This window comes from Dipodomys ordii, unplaced genomic scaffold (genome assembly GCF_000151885.1).
Source record: "Dipodomys ordii isolate 6190 unplaced genomic scaffold, Dord_2.0 Scaffold25, whole genome shotgun sequence".
NCBI classification, from domain to species: domain Eukaryota; kingdom Metazoa; phylum Chordata; class Mammalia; order Rodentia; family Heteromyidae; genus Dipodomys; species Dipodomys ordii.
This window is the reverse complement of record NW_012267241.1, coordinates 19,321,732-19,338,577: the sequence shown is the minus strand read 5'-3', so window position 1 is coordinate 19,338,577 and position 16,846 is coordinate 19,321,732. Positions and strand designations below refer to the sequence as shown.

General features: G+C 45.5%; 1 protein-coding gene across 1 annotated transcript in view; it reads left to right on the top strand.

Annotated features, from left to right (window-relative positions):
• Positions 1–6,294, top strand: part of Cables1 (Cdk5 and Abl enzyme substrate 1) — a 96,452-nt gene extending 90,158 nt beyond the window's left edge. Inside the window, exons 9-11 of the mRNA XM_013014818.1 lie at positions 652–758; positions 2,150–2,357; positions 5,051–6,294. Of these exons, the coding sequence (XP_012870272.1) occupies positions 652–758; positions 2,150–2,357; positions 5,051–5,191 (456 nt within the window). The 3' untranslated portion in view covers positions 5,192–6,294. The remainder of the gene's footprint in view (positions 1–651; positions 759–2,149; positions 2,358–5,050) is intronic.
• The last annotated feature ends 10,552 nt before the right edge of the window (positions 6,295–16,846 follow it).

Below are 16,846 nucleotides of genomic sequence, written 5' to 3'. Positions count from 1 at the left end.
ATGCATAAGCAGGTTCCACTGGGCCACCTGGATGCTGCATGGCAGAGCTAGGTTGAAGCCCAGAGGTCTGGCTCCGGAATCTGTTCTTTCCCACTGAGCTCAGAGAGGTGAGGACAAAGGCAGCGCTGACGAGAGCCAGGGCCACAAGCAGAAGAGGCAGGGAAAGGAGACTCTCAAAGTCCTCCCTCAGACCACAGTTAAAGCTGCCAACTCTTCTTGGCAGAGTTGGGGGCTCAGAGCCTAACCGATGAGGACAAGTATGCATCCAAACCCAGCTGTAAGCTATTGTGGTGGGCAGAACTCTAAAGATGCTCTAATCCCCTAGTTACCTTGGAATGCGTCTTTCTAGGGGCAAAAAGATTATTGCAGATGTGAATTAGTTAGGATGAGGTCAGAAGATTGTGGAGGGGGACCTGATGCACAGTGATTGTGGCCTCATCCTGCTTATAGTGGTGACTAATTCCCATCTGCTTCCAGAAGGCCACTTTCCTCTTCAGGCTCCTGGACTTGGTGGAGCCCTTGTTTTGGCTGTGATCTGACTTTCCCCATTGTGTCCTGTTTTTTGAAGTCGTAAGCTGGCCATAAACCCTTGGGGTATCATTCATACACATGACCTTTACATAGAGTGACTTCTTTCCTATTCCATTATAGACCACAGTGATTGATTACGTGAAGCCCTCAGATCTCAAGAAGGACATGAATGAGACATTCAAGGAGAAGTTTCCTCATATTAAGTTGACGCTCAGCAAAATAAGGAGGTAAGGGAGGCTTGTGAGCCCTGAACTGTTCCCTCTAACCCTTCCTCAGCACAAATTATTAAGCTCATGTACTTTGTACAGTGGGCCTTTGTCCTTTGGGTCTTATCCAGAACAACCTCTCCTGATGCTGAGTGACCCATGCCTGGGCATGGTAGGAGTGTCGAGGGCAGCAGCACAGAAAGCCAAATTCTTGCCATCCAATGAACACAGTTGGAGATGCCTGCATGTAGCTTCCCAATTCTGTAAGCCTGAGCTTATGGAAGAACTCCGAATCAGCTGAATTCAGGTGTCTGCTTTCTCAAACGTAGGCAAAGCCAAAGCAAGCTAAGCTGGTATCTTCAGGTGTGAGACAACTTTACCACAGTCACCCACTCCCCAGTAACAACAGCAAGGCCTTGTCTTTGAGTAGTCATAAAGCAGTCCAGAGATAGGTCTGTGTTGACTATCGAGCTGATTGGACTGGCTTTGTGGTGACCCACGTCTGCCAGCCACATCATCAACATGACCAACCCAGCCAGGCCAGCGAGGAGCTGACTTGTGTTGTGGCAGAATCCCAGTATGTGTGGATGTGTGTGGCAGACAGAAACTAGACTGGATGTTAGAATATGTGCCAACATTGACACCAGTGAGCGTCCTCATACAGATGAGATTCTGACGTGTTCCAAGCCCAAGAATTAACAGTACAAAGTACTCACCTTAGTTTTAATGAATCTTATCGATATTTGGCAGAGGTTAGAGCAAGTTCCTCATTGGCCTTGGACAGCACCCCTCCTAGCTTGCAGGGTGATTTTAGGACATCTGTGTGTGCTCACCGAGTCCTTCCATGTCCCAGCTGACACTCGTGGCACCCAGGCTTGTCCTTTGCCCTCTGGACATGGCAGTTTGGCAGTGTTGAGTCTAGGGAAGAATAAAAGTAATCGTGGTCACCAGGTGCTGATAGTTACTCAGGAGGTGGAGATCTGAGGATCGCAGTTCAAAGCCAGCCCCTGACAGAAAGTAAAGTCTGAGACTTTTATCTCCAATTAATCATTTAATTTAAAAAAAAAAACAGAACTGGAGCTGTGGCTCAAGTAGTAGAATACTAGTGTTGAGCAGAAGAGCTAAGGAACAAAGCCCAGAACCTGAATTCAAGCTCCAGTATTGATACAAACACAAAAAAAAATAGCAAAAGCATACATGGCCTAGGCAGCCAAACCAGCAAAGAAGAGCCTCGAGCCCCAACTTGCATGTCTGTAATGCAGCCTGCACAACCTAGGGATTTCGTTCCATTTTTCACCTTCCTGGGGTAAGAAAGAGAAGATGCTTCCCATATGGAGCTGTCATCTTTTGGGACTCCTATAACTCCTCAGCCCTTCTCACAGGACTCTTCCCTGCTTCCCCTCTTTCTCTAGTCTGAAACGAGAGATGCGGAAGCTCGCCCAGGAGGACTGTGGTTTTGAGGAGCCCACGGTGGCCATGGCTTTTGTCTACTTTGAGAAGCTTGCCCTCAAGGGAAAGCTAAACAAGCAGAACAGGAAGCTTTGTGCAGGAGCCTGTGTGCTGTTAGCAGCCAAGATTGGAAGTGACCTCAAGAAGCACGAAGTCAAGCATTTAATTGACGTAAGTATGTGTTTACAGCAGAGGGATGTTACACTTGGACAACTAAAGAGCCCCGGTACTGAGGCACAAAAATCCATTCTTTGATACTGTGGGGGTAGAGTCATTCTCTCAGCCACGGATGCAGAAAGGGGTCTTGTGAGCATCTGATAAGCACCACGCCTACCATCTTGCTCCCCTCCTCTTTGGGAAACGGTATGGTTTTGATGGACTGCTGTCTCCTCTCTTTAAAGGGAAAAGTCCATCAAAGCAAGGAAACCCTTCTAGGGTAGATATATGAAGATCTGTTTTAAAATAGTATTTTTAAATTGATGAGCAATAAAGCATTCAGGAGTTGTCATTAAATAATGTTACAGTTCCCAAGAAGAAGCACATCTTACCTTTGACTGCCATAATAAAATATTGTGCTTGTTTCTTGTACTTCTAGAGGCTGGCAGAGCCAAGGTCAAAGTACCAGCTCTTCTATTCCTGAGGAGACACTCTTCCTTGCTCACAAATGTCTTTCTGTGCCCTTCAATGGAGAGAGAGACTGCTCTCAAGTCTCCTCATTTAAGGACACTTATCCCATTGGGAAGGCCCCATCCTCATTGACCCACCTGAACCCATTACCCTCTCCCCCAAGAGGCTTTACTTCCTAATACCATTACATTGGTATTGGGGTGGCAGGCCACCAATACTCCATGTGCTGGGTATGACATGCTGGACATGGCATGGGAAGCCAAGCAGAGAAGTACTAGGTTAGGCCAGGAGGCAGAGGGAAAGAACTATGGGCAAGATCCTGTATTATAGTTCCCACAGGAAGGAATGATTCTCTACTTATGGAATATCTGTTCTGGAGGTGGTTTGCAAGCGTGAACTCTGGATTCATAGGTTTGCATTTTAAATGCATGCTGGCGTGGCATTGTTGACTGAAGTATTGGCAGATAGGGCAGTTGCTCTCGGGTCAGCAAGATGTCCCAGCATCTCAAAACAGCAAACGAAGGAGGGTTACACAATGTTCTGTAGGTTTCACTATCCAGCTGTCTTTAGTAGCAAAGGAGAAAAAGCAGAAAGGGAGCTAATGTAAGGACTTGCCATATTTCAAGAAAAGAGCACACATGCTTTAGGGTTGTGTTCCTTTCTGAGGGGCATGATAAAACCTTTGCCGTCTCACCCTGCACACAAATCAGCTTTGTCCAGTGCATCTACAGTATACTCAGACTTGCTTCAGTCACTCCACCATCTCATTCATCAGATTGACTGTCATAGTGTCACAGGACTTCTGTTCCTCAGTTAACCTGTGGTAGCCTAACATTGTCCCAATACCTCACGTCATGTGCCTAATTCACCTGGCATCGCAAATGCAGGGCAATAAGACACTACAAGAGTGAACACATTCTGGTAACTTTCACTGCTGTATGTTATTCTCTTATCAGTACCTATTTTATAAGTTAAGCTATCATATTCTGTAAACCATTATATACTTACCGGGTCTGGTACTATCCATAGCTTCGGGCTCCTGCTATAGAGAGTGGAAAATACCCCCCTTCAAGCCACCCCCTCATTCCCCATAAGATAAAGCAAACGCCTATATCTTGTTTCTTGTTGAGCTAATGAGTCTCTAGATAAAATTATAAGTGACACACATTTAACCATGGTGAATATACCACACCACAAAAGCTGATGGTATTAAAACAGAATATATAGCAGTCATGCTTTGGCAAGCCAGCAGCAGCAGCAATAAACCTAAGATCCCAGTTAGAATCTAACTGCAGGTCAACAGCTGCTCTGTTGGGGAGGTAGCTTTTGGCTTAATGAAAAGGCAGTTTTAGCTGGAGCAGCACAATGAGGCCTTCCTGTCCCCCCTCCCACTGTGCTCTCCAGCGTCTCCTGCTGTGGGGTAGATAGGTGGGGGAACCACTGGCCACTCAGCTGTGTAGCACTGGAAAGGAGGAGCACCTAAGAAGGACCATGTTCCCTGTGAGGAAGATGAAAAGCCTGGATTGCAGGTCATCTCACCTGTTGAGAATCCGCGAGGGGTTGTGAGTGGTGTGGATGAGGTGCACTGTGTTGTTAGTTCTGCCTCTGTCCTGTAAGAGTTGAAATCTGGTTAGCTTTTGTGCTGGCATTGAAGTTTTCCATCCACATGACCTTGGGCAAGTGGTCTTGACCTCTGGAGCTTGTGTTCTTCTCTGTAAATTCGAGATAAAATGCAAACCCAGCCTGTAGAGATGGTTAGAGAACTGGATGAAGTTGTGTGACGAGTCTCCAGGTAGACCAAAGGCACAAGTGCGTCACTACCAGGACTGAAGGCAGGGAGTGAGATGATTAAAGCTTTGTACCTTGGTCTTAGGAGTTGGGTTCTCCTCTTGGAATCAGGTTAGTGACCACGGGAACAGGCTATTAAAAAGTGAGGTCACCCTCCTCTAGCCTTCTGCATGCACTTGCTTGCCCTTCTTTCCACTGCAAGCTCAAGCAGCACAAGGCCCTCACTCACCAAGATGCAGATGCCAGACCTTGTGCTTCTCAGCCTCTAGAACCTCTTACTCTTTATACATCACCCAGTCTCAAGTTTTCTGTTGCTGAAGAAAACCTGTCAGTGAGTTTCTCCATCAGCATTCATTAGCCGATAAAAGAAATAAATGGTACTTGAAGAAAACAGGATTTTCCTTTCAAAACTGAATGAACTTCCATTATCTAATTTTTTTTTTATGCAGAAACTGGAAGAGAAATTCCGGCTGAACCGACGAGAACTGATTGCCTTTGAATTCCCAGTGTTAGTGGCCTTGGAATTTGCACTTCACTTACCAGAGCATGAAGTGATGCCCCACTACAGACGCCTGGTCCAGAGCTCCTAGCACAGGGGCCACGGGGCCATGGACCTCTTCCTGTGAGCGCAGAGGAGCAGCACTCACTACTACAAAGGCAGAAATAGAACTGCAAGTACCAAGCTGCTTTTTCTCTGTTCGTGAAGAAAAGTTTCAGGACTGAAACTTCAGGGATTCTTTGGTCTAGCTCGCCAAGGGGAGAGGAGAGCTGTTTACTACTGAGAACAAGCAAGAAGAGTCGCGTGCTGAGGATGGCCAAGGTTCATCTATCTACCCATGAGCAGAACTCCTAACTGCTTCCCAGGCCTCACCCTCCTCCGCCCGGGCACGCATGAGCCCTGCCAGCGTGAAGTGCTAGAGCAGATCAGGGAGGGGAATGAAGGATTTTTGAAAGGTCTGCTTTCATGTGTCAAAGAGCGTGCCAATCTGTGTTTGTATCCCCATTGGAAGTGCACTTTCCCCAGGACATGTGGCTGTGAGCCATATGAATGTATAAGTGTCTCAAACAAACCACGTCTAGTCTCAACCCCCAAAGCCAGTCCCCACCTGCTGGAGAAGGACTTTGACATTAATCCTTCACTTCCGGATTGAGATCTCGAGCTCTTCAGAAATGACCTTGTTTCTGTGACTGTGCCTGTCCCCAACTGGACAAAGAAGACCGTTTCTTAAGTGTTGGATGAATCGCAAAAGCCTGGAGTGTGGCACGCTCTGTACCTTCCTGCCTCTGTCACACTATGTGTGTCTGGTTAGGCTGCACCTGCAGCCAGGGGAACGCTGGCAGGGGAGGTACACGCCAGTGTGTGTATATTCCTGTGCTCTATGTTAGAGTGCATCATAAGCACATTTATTGTGCTGAATATATATGTATAGATATATAAGTGTTTTATAAAAATCCGGTCTTGGGGTAAAGTCGCATGATTGGTGTTTTGTGGCTTTTGCAGCTGGGACAGATGCATTTCAAGCTGTGGTTGGATTAAAGGATGAGGCAGCGACTCTTATTTCCACATACCCAAGGTCCTTAGCACAGAAACCTAATTGTGGCTTGTCCTGATACTCTAGGATCACCTGTACTGAGGCCTTGTCTCCACAAGATAGAGGAACAACTTTACTGCAGAAAGCTTGTGACCATGGAAAGAGAATTAAAATATTTTATGGTTTTTTATATAGATATATATAAGTTTGTGTATGTGTAGACTTCTCTAACCAGTCACCTTGGCCCTCCATGGCTAATCCCCCTGCCTTTATCTTCACAGGTGAAGCCATAGATACTGGAGCCCTGGACATTACCTGGAGAAAGTCAGGGGAAGGGTATAAACATATACAGCCCTCACTAGCAGAGCTCAGAGGAATCCCATAGAATAGATTTATTTTTAGGGGACAGAAGTTCACTATGTTGCCTAGGCCTAGCCCCAAATGATCCTCCTGCTTCAGCCTCCCAAGTAGTTAGGGCTATGGTCATGTGCCACCACACCTGGCTCCTACAGGATGGAGAAACTCCAGCAGCAGCTGGCAAGAAGAACATGAACTGCTTGGCATCGCCAGTCTTACATTTAACTGAATTCAGTGCTAAATATTTTGCTAACAAATTTCCTTAGCCAAGAATCAGGTTTAAGTTGGCTATTTTGATGAGAAGATGAGTGTTTTTACTTAAAAAAAATCAAATAGTATTTTTAGGAACATATACCATTTACAAAGCAAATTGGAAAGCACAGTCATCTGTTGACCCACAAATGCTTTTGACCTTTGTACTCCTAGGAAGAGCCAGCCAGCTGTCTTTCAGGGCCAGTGCCCATAGGAGGCGCTGTTCTCAGCAGGCCTATGGTAGAAATGGCCCAAAGAGCTCCCTACCACCCAGTGGCCTTGAGTGTCCTGCCACGCTGGGGCTGGGTATCTAGTAGATGGTCTGAGTCCTTCCTTGATGGACTAGTTATTGGTCTTTCAAAAAGATTCAATTGTGTACTGTATTTTGGCCAGTGAGTCAGTGGAGTAGGGAGTTGTTTGTCTGGCTGAGAATGAAGACCTTTTGTCTACAGATCTGCTTTTGTGTCTATAATACCAACTTTCTGGGAAGCAGATGCAGAGAAAGATACTGGCCACTTGCAGTTCCACCCCATGATACTACATTCCAGACAGTTCCCCAGCCTCAGGCTCTGGCAAGGAATCACAGGGGAAACCTAAGGCTATGTAGCAAGAAAGGCACTAAGACTGGTTCTGGAAGGTTCTGAGGTGTTGCTTTCAACTTCCACCACAGACAACAGTTCCTTACCCTTCCAGGCCCTGCCCCTTGGCAGTACTGACCTGAAGCTTCCTTCTCTAGTTCTCCAAATTGAGAAGCACATCTGGAGAAGTTTCATACCCTTTGGGAAACCACTGACCGGCAGGTTCTACCTGGGTGGATTTCCCTAGAGCTGGTCCTGAGCCTAGCGACTGCGGCCCTGGCTGTTGGGGAATAGAATAACAATAGAAAACCAAACAGACTGAAGTGTTGCTCAACTGGACCAGGTATCTCCCTCCTACCATACCTGCCCTGGGGGTCTGCCAGCGAGCCCAGCAATGCATACAAGCCACCGCGTTTTCTCCTTTTTCCCTTAAGAAAATTCATGTTCAAATATGAAGTCCAGACAGACACCAGCGGCTCATGCATGTAATCCTAGCTACTCAGGAGCAGGAGATGTGACGAACACAGTTGGATGCCAGCTTAGGCAGCAAAGTCTGTAGACTTTTATCTCCAAAAAGCTGGAAGTGGACCTGTTGTTTAAGTGGTAGAGTACTAGCCTTGAGAGAGAAAGCTCAGAGAACACCCGGAGTTAAGCCCCAGGACTGGCACACACACCAACATTTAAGTCCATACCAAAGATAAATGTGGTTTGTTTTCTTTGGCTTTTTCTTTCTGATCAAAAAAATTCCTCTTCCAGAATTTTGTCATAAGCCTACAGGCTCTGCTTGGGGCCATCACTCCACACACAGAGTACTACCACCTTAGTGACTGGAGAAGGAGACAGGATAGAGGTTCTTTCCCCTATTCTTCCTGTCCCCATCACCCCACCCCACCCCCCCCACCCCCGGTAGCAAACAGGACTGTTTATTGTTCTTGCTGCTGAATTCTTAGATATTTCCTGCTTGGTGCTGAGGGGTCAGCCACCTGCAACCTCATGAGAATGTGGGCCCTTTCTGCCCCTTTGACAAGTCTGAGCCAGGGAATTGAAATATACTACAAAGTTCAGGTGTTGTCTTCCCCATGAAGGAAGAAGTCTTTGAAAGCAGGGAGTTTGCAGGAGTATCTCAGGGACACCTCCCTTCCTGGGACAGCTGTAGACAGTGCTCGCTGGCTCAGACAGGTCCAGGGAGTGCTGAGGACCAGAGAAGAGAGTAAAATGCTGGCAGCTCAAACCTGCACTCATGTACCTATCCTAAGCTAACACCAGCTTAGGCAAAAGGCAGCTTTAGAAGCACAACTGCGAGATCAAAAGCTGGAAAGGAAGCAAGGAGCAAATAGACCTGTTTCATCACCTCCATGCATATCAGTCACACAGTCCAAATTAAGAATGGGGGGCTACCCCGAGAACCCCACCCCCATACCATGCAGATCCATTTAGAGCCATCAGTGGATGTTCCCAAAGTCTGCAGGTGAAGGGCTGCTTACCCCAAGATGATGTTCACAGTGAGTATGTCTTGCCCTGTATAACCTCTCCTTTCACCATCTGGCTACTTTGGGGGGGCCCTGGGCCAGTGGAGGCTTGTTGCATACAGGGTGCTACTTAGGATTCCTGAGTGAGGCTAAGAGACTCTGATGCTCCACACAAACACAGGACATAAAATTGTTTAGGGTTTTGTTTTCTATGTGTGTGCCAGTCGTGGGGCTTGAATTCAGGGCATGGGTGTTGTCCCTAAGCTTTTTTGCCCAAAGTTAGTACTCTGCCACTTGAATCATATCTCCATTTCCAGCTTTTTGGTAGTCAAGTGGACACAAGCTTTCTAGACATGCCTGGCCAGCCTGGCTTCAAACCATGATTCTCATACCTCAGCTTCCTGCATAGCTAGGATTACAGACATAAGCTACTGGCACCCAGCTCATAAAGTAAGAGTGGGTGTGTGTTTTAAAGTACCATTCATCAGGTATTTAATCTGTCTAAATTTAAGATACTTAGAGATATGGAGAAAATATTTAGGTCAATTTTCAGGGAACTGGATAGTTTTATAAAGCTGTAAGAACAGTTCCCTTTGTGGGGATGGGGTGGTCACTGTGACATCACTCTACCTCGCTGCCTCATCCAGTGTTTTTCAGATGCACACATAATGCACATGTTTGCAGTGCTAGGGATGGAACTAGAGGCCTTGCATATGCTGGGCAAGTGTTCAATCACTGAGCCACACATCTCCATCCCTTAATGCACCTTATGTAACACTTTCATTTCACACTAACAAGCTCTACAATGAGGTCCTCCGTGTTTCATAGATAGTATCTTACATGCCCAATGTCGCATAGTAATAAAATGACGAAGGCAACGTTTGAACCCAGGTCTGAGCCAAAGCCCCATTTAACTGTCCTGCCTCAGCCTGCATCAAAAGACAGACAAGAAGATGGAAAGCCACAGGCAGGCTGGAGTCAACTGGCCCTGAATGTGCCACCCTGTGACCTCGGAGAAGAGATAGAGCTGCTTCCTCAACTCACCCAGAAGCCACCAGCCCTTTCCCAGACAGAAATGAGCCTCTCCCTCCACAACACCACTTCTTGAACAGGCAGCCTCCGTGTCTGATTGTGGAGCATAGTTGAGGACCCTGGTAGAACTTGGGCTCTGTGGGAATTGACTTGTATAGCAGGTGAGCTAAGGAGCTTTGGGAAGAGAAGATCACAGTAAGGTGCAACATGGCCAGTGTTATATGTCCACCAACATTCCACAGGGTCTCCTTGAACCTGTGTTAAATCCATGCACTTAGGCTGCTGTGTCCCCTGTCCATATGTGACTGCTCCTGTGAGTCCAATTTTGCTTTTCTCTAAGGCCAAGCACATCTAGTGTGGGCAAGCAGACAGCTTGGGAAGAAAGGCTATGTCTCACAGGACAGCCAGAAGGTGCTCAGAGCTAGGAGCTGAGCTGCCTCATGCTGCACTGCCCCCATGTTTCCGGCAGACTGGTTCACCACCACTTGCACATCATGGGCCAAGAGCCTTGCTCTGTACCTCAGGGCTCAATAGAACAGGACAGTTCTCCACCACCAGCTCTCCAAGTTCCAACCACAGTGCTGGGTACCCAGAATTCACCTAACATGCTGGTTTTATCTAACTGATCACCACTGAGAAAACTGTTCTCTATAGCCTTGACTCCATTTTCTGCTTGTTTGTCAGGTCTGGTGTGGAACACAATGCCAAAGCTTCCCTTCTGCTTCCAGATAGGTTCTAGAAAATAGATACTGATCAGAAACCAGACCCTAACCCTAACCAAGGGATCCCTCTAGTCTTGGGAGGCCTCACCACGCCTCCCTACAGAGGTCTTTGAATGGACTTCAATTACCCCTATCACATATGCATCAAGTTCCTGTGGTGAGCCTGCCCAGTTGGCAGAGAAGAAAATGGTGCAGGTAATCCAGGGTTGTTAATACTTCCAAAGTGTCTAGAAACTAACAGGAGGGATTTCCCTGAGGAAGCAGCAAGAGCAGATGGGAGTATTCAAGCAGATCACATGCTTCTCCAAAAAAAAGGAGGCCCGGTGCTGGTGGTTCATGCCTGTAATCCTAGCTACTGAGGAGGCTGAGATCTGAGGATCACAGTTCAGAGCCAGTCCAAGCAGAAAAGTCTGTGGAATTAATATACCAACAAAAAGTGAGAATTGGAGGTGCGGCTTATATGGGGAGGCACAGTCTTGAGTGAAAAAAAAAAGCTAAGAAAGTCACAAGACCCTGAGTTCAACCCTGAATACTGACACACACAAAAAAAAAAAGAAAGCCGGGCGCTGGTGGCTCATGCCTGTAATCCTAGCTACTCAGGAGGCTGAGATCTGAGGATCGAGGTTCAAAGCCAGCCCGGGCAGGAGAGACCATGAGACTCCTATCTCCAATAAACCACCAGAAAACCGGAAGTGGCACTGTAGCTCAAGTGGTAGAGCGCTTGCCTTGAGCTGAAGAGCTGAGGGACAGCGCCCAGGCCCAGAGTTCAAGCCCCACGACCGACAAAAAAAAAAAAAAGAGAAAGGGGGGAGGAAAGAAAGTAAGAAGGAAGGAAGGAATGGAGGGAAAGAGGGAGGGAGGGAGGACAAAAGGAAAGAAGAAAATGAAGCTGGCACCTGAACCATCCTGCATGGTTCTGGGGGTTTTCAGGCCTGTTGCCCTGCCAGACAATCTTTCAAAGCCTTGGTGCTCTTAAGGGTCCCTAAGAGGACCCCTGAACAGCCCAAGAAGAAAAGCCACGACTCAGTGGGAGTCGTCATCATTGCTCTTTAAAAACCCTGACTTGGAGGAAAAAAGTAGCTGAGCTCTTCGATAAACACCTTGAAGTCTCCACACTGTGTGCAGTATAAGATTCTAAGCCAGATCATCATTTTTTTCTGAGGTTTCTCCCGTGAAACCAATTTTTAGTTTTTTATCTACGACATTAAAATCAAGACACCAATGGAATCGCCTCCACTGCCCTCTCCCTTTCTGTGTGGCCTGGGGAACGATGGAGCCACTTACAAGTGAAACCTGGGGCTTTTCCTAACATGCCACTAGAATGGCAGCATGGCCTGTATCAGGAGGGACAGTTTTCCAGCACAGGCTCTAAGGAAGCCCAGAAGCTGTGACCTAGGAGAGTGAGGCATAGGGAAGGTAAAGGCCCCAGAAGCTGACAAGCCCTGAAGGCTTATACAAGCCACGGAGCAGTCTGTACCTGATGGGAGTCAATGTCAACCATGAGAGATTCTAGAAGATAAAAGAGGGCCTGGTGTACAGTCAGCACTCATTAAATGGAAGCCATTGTTTTTCCCTCCACTGACTAGAATTAGTACTTTCTCTCTCTCTCTCTCTCTCTCTCTCTCTCTCTCTCTCTCTGCTTATATAGGAAGCTAGCGATCTCTGGCAGAGCATCTAATGGCTGCATATCACATTTGGATCCCATTTCTCTCTTGTCTCTCTCAGGCCAAGGTCCTGCTTACAGCCCCCCAAGGACACAGGTGGTGGTCCTGAGAAGACACAATGATCCTTTAAGTTAGTGGCTCCCATACCTGCTGACCAGCAAATGGACACTCGTGACTTTGCTGACACCCTTAGGTCTTGTCAAACTCCATGGGGTTATGATGTAGCATCAAATCTTCCTTCTCAATGACAAAAAGGTTTGGTTACTGGAAGATGGCAGCATGGTGACAGAAAAATTAGAGCTTCTTCTGATCAATTAGAGGTACAGGGCTTTCGCAGGGAAATCTACCCCAAGAGATGATGGATGCCAGGAAAATTCTAATCCATCAGAGTTCAGGGCCAGTCGAGATGTATGAACTCATGCCTATAATCTTAGCTACTCAAAAAGCTGAGATCTAAGGATTGTGGTTCGAAGCCAGCCAAAGCAGGAAAGCCAGAAGCATAGCTATGGCTTGAGTGGTGGAATGCTAGCCTTGAGCACAAAAGCACAAGGACAGTGTCCAGGCTCTGAGTTCAAGTCCCAAGACTGACACCAAATGAAAAAGAAAAGAAAGAAAGCAATATCAAATCTTTAGCTTCCAAAAGAAAAGGCAAACAAAAAATCTTGAAAAGATAGCTGCCCCTTTCTGGGGTCTTTCTTCTCTCTCTTTTCTTTTTGTTCTGGTCTTGGGGCTTGAACTCTGGGCACTGTAGCTGAAATTTCCCCAAGCCTAGCACGCTAACACTTGAGCCACAGCTCCATTTTTTGGCTTTTTTTTTTGTAGTAAGCAGAGACTAAGAGTCTCACTGGCTTTCCTGCCTGGGCAGGATTCAAACTGTGATCCTTACATCTCAACCACATGAGTAGCCAGGATTACTGTGAGCCACTGGCACCAGACATTTTTTGATCCTAGGCTCCACATACCACCACACCAGCAGAGGAAAACAAGGATACAGCACTAAATCTGAAGGCTTGGGAAAGGGGAGATTAGTGGTACAGACAGTGACAGCCATTCTGAGGCTTCCAGGGAAGCAGTAAACAAAGGACCTTTACACCAGCAACAGAAAATGCCCTGCACAACTGAAGAGTGGCTGGCTCCACAGAACAAATCCAGAAAGAAGGTAATGCCCACATCTACTATGGAACACTAATCTATTCTACTTACACATAAACTCTCACATCACAACTCCCCATCACAAGTGATCACTACATCTACACCAAGTAGCCTTCATAAACCCTGAACCCAGATGCATAAATCACAACAAAAGATCACAAAATTTGTGAATAAACAAGCCAACATGTCACCCTCAAAAACCAAAAATAGTAAAGGACTTAAGTGAGAAGAAGAAAGGGCAAACAACTCATTGGGCAATACTGAGAGAAATGACTGATGAAACAAGAGGTATTTAAAAAAAAACTAGATAAATTCTAAGAACAATTCAACAACCACCAAAAAGGAAAAGAAAATACAGCTCAATGAACTAAAGAAGAGAATGCAGGAGATGAGAGAGGAAGTCAAGAAAAAGTTGGAAAGCAGGAAGAGCTCAATCGTTCTCAGATACATCACAGTTGAACACCAAGGCAATAGAACAAAAAAAGTTGAAAGTAGGGTGTCAGAAATGGGACATAAAGCAGTGGAATTAGATCAGTCAAAGACATTGGAAAAAAAAAAACCAAGAGAATATCAAGAGAACACGTAAGAACTCACAGACTGTCAAAAGATCAAATCTACATCTAATGAGAATAGATGAGTTAGAAGAAATAAAAACTAATGGTACTGAGAACGTGATCCACAATAGCAGAAAAACTCCCCAACCTCAGGAAAGAGAATTTCGTCCATCTATTAGGGACACACAGAAATTCAATCAGAAAAGACCAGTGGAAGAAACATTCCTAGACACTGTCTCCTTAAAACACTAAATAGTCAGGCACCAGTGGCTCATGCCTGTAATCCTAGCTACTCAGGAGTCTGATATATGAGGCTTGAAGTAACCAGTCCAGGCAGGGAATCCATGAGACTCTTATTTCCAATTAACCACCAAAAAGTCAGAAATAGACCTCTAACTCAAGTAGTAGAGTGCTAGCCTTGAGAGAAAAACAAAAACTCAGGGACGGCACTGATGCCCTAACCCATACCCAGGAAATAAAAAAGTAAATAAAAAAGTAAGAGCCAACCACTTGTTGTCCCCAAGAAACCCACTTTGCTGTCGAAGATAAACACTAATTCTGAGTGAAAAGATGGAAAAAGACCTCCCAAGCAAACACACCTGCAAGAAGGCAAGAATAGCCATTTTTTTGGGGGGGGTCCGGTTGTGGGGCCTGAACTCTGGGCCTGGGCACTGTCCCTCAGCTCTTCAGCTCAAGGCTATCGCTCTACCACTTGAGCCACAGCGCCACTTCCGACTTTTTTCTTTTTGCTTATGTGGTGCTGAGGAATAGAACCCAGGGCCTCAGGCATGCAAGGCAAGCGCTCTACCACTGAGCCACCTTCCCAGCCACGGAATAGCCATTCTTATAGCTGATAAAGTAGACTTCAAGCTAAAATCAGTAAACAGAAGCTAGACTTCAAGCTAAAATCAGTAAGAAGAGACAAAGAAGGTTACTACATATTAATAATGGGAATGATACATGAAGAAATTATAGTGGTCAACATATGCATTAAATAATACATTAAACAATCACTCTTGGACAAAAGCTAATAGACCCCAACACAATAATAATAGAAGGCTTTAATATCCACTCTCACCAAAAAACAAGTCAACCAAACAAAACATCAGCAAAGAAACCTCAGAATTAAATGACCCAAATGGATTTAATAGACATCTACGTAGTATTTCACCCAGTGACCACACAATACACATTCTTCTCAGCAGGCCAAGGAACCTTTTACAAACTAGATCATATCCTATGATATACAGTAAGCCTGTGTTTTTAAAATAAATTGAAATAACCCCCTGTATTCTGACTACAGCGGAATCAAACTAGAACTCAACAGAAAAATACTGACAGAAAATAAACACATGGAGACTGAACAACACACTGTTGGACAACAACTGAGTCACTGAATTAAAAAGTTCCTGCAAACCAGAGTAGCTCTGAAGCAGCTACAGAAAAAAGACAAATCCCCCACATTGATAATCTCTTAATAAAACTAAACTTTTAGAACAACAGGAAGAAACCAAATCCAACACTGTTAGATGGAGAGAGATAGCTGAAATTGGGACAGAAAGTAATGAATTAGAAAATTTTAAAACTATACATATGAAGCACATTCTTAATGCATTTATCCAATGAAGGGCATATATACAATAGAATTTTACTCATCCGTTGGAAAGAATGTTATTGCATCATTTGCAAAGAAACGAAAGGATTGGGGAAAAATCATGTTAAGAGAGTCAGGCAGAAAAGGACAAAGGATACATGTTCTCATCTATGGAATTAAGTAAACCCTTTGGGATGGCAACTGTATTAACTGAAATATAGTGGATTCAAGGGAGAACTAAAACAGTGTAACTTCTTAGAGAGGCTCACAGTCCAACAAAATAAACACCAGGAAATAGGTACTCAAAAGGAGGTCGAGGAGAGGGGGTAGGCCAAGGACGAGAGGAAAGGAGAAAGAATGCAGTCATAAAATTCAATGCATATCCTAAGGAATTGAGGAAAGGGGTATAGTTGGAAAGATAGGGCAAGTGATGAAAGGGGTGGGTGGCATTGCTCACAAGGCTGTAAATTCATATACTACTTTGTTGAATGGAAATTCCTTTGCACAACAAAAATATATATTTAAAAATGTAAGAATGGATAATACTCTAAACTATTCAGCTAATACCAGAAAGGATTGTTTTTGTTAGTGATACATTCAGCCACAATAAAGCTTGTTTTATTTTATTTTCCTGTAAAGATGCTGGACAGAGGGGTTACAAATGCATGAGTAAGGTAATGAGCACATTTCTTGTGGAGCATTGTTACTCCCGCCTTTGTTTTTCTCCTACCATTCCCTTCCTCTCCCACATCCCCACTACTCCCCTTCCCTGAAGTTGTAAAGTTCATTTCCAACATAGTGTCTTGTGAGTATCCTTGTTGCAATGGGTCATCCTGTGTCTTTGTTTCAGCATTTTGTTACTCCCCTTCCCCTCCCTAAATTAGATAAATGTATATACACAAGATTCAGGGTACCAAAATCAAATACTGTGACACAGGGAATATAGGGAGAAAACATACAAAAGAAACAAAAAAATCAGAGTACATTAAAAACAACAATGAAGGGAGACAAGATGGCGGAGGAGAAGCTGGAATCTGAACAAGCTCTCACATAGAAAGCAGTTTTAGAGTTCCAGTGAACAGTCCTAAGCCAGAGAAACACACCAAGTGTGCCATCACAGGACAGAGAGTTAGACAAGTGAGGGAAAGCCAAGGCAAGAATACACATCTGAGCGCTAGCCAGCAGCCACTGCCGGCGGCGGCGGCAGCAGGGTCCGGTGGAGACTGCAGCCAGGCGATACCTGAGCGCTCACACAGACAGTCCTGGAGGACGAAGGAGCCAGACGCAGCGGGCGAGCGGATTCTACTCAACACCAGCAAGAACCGACAAGGAGCAGACA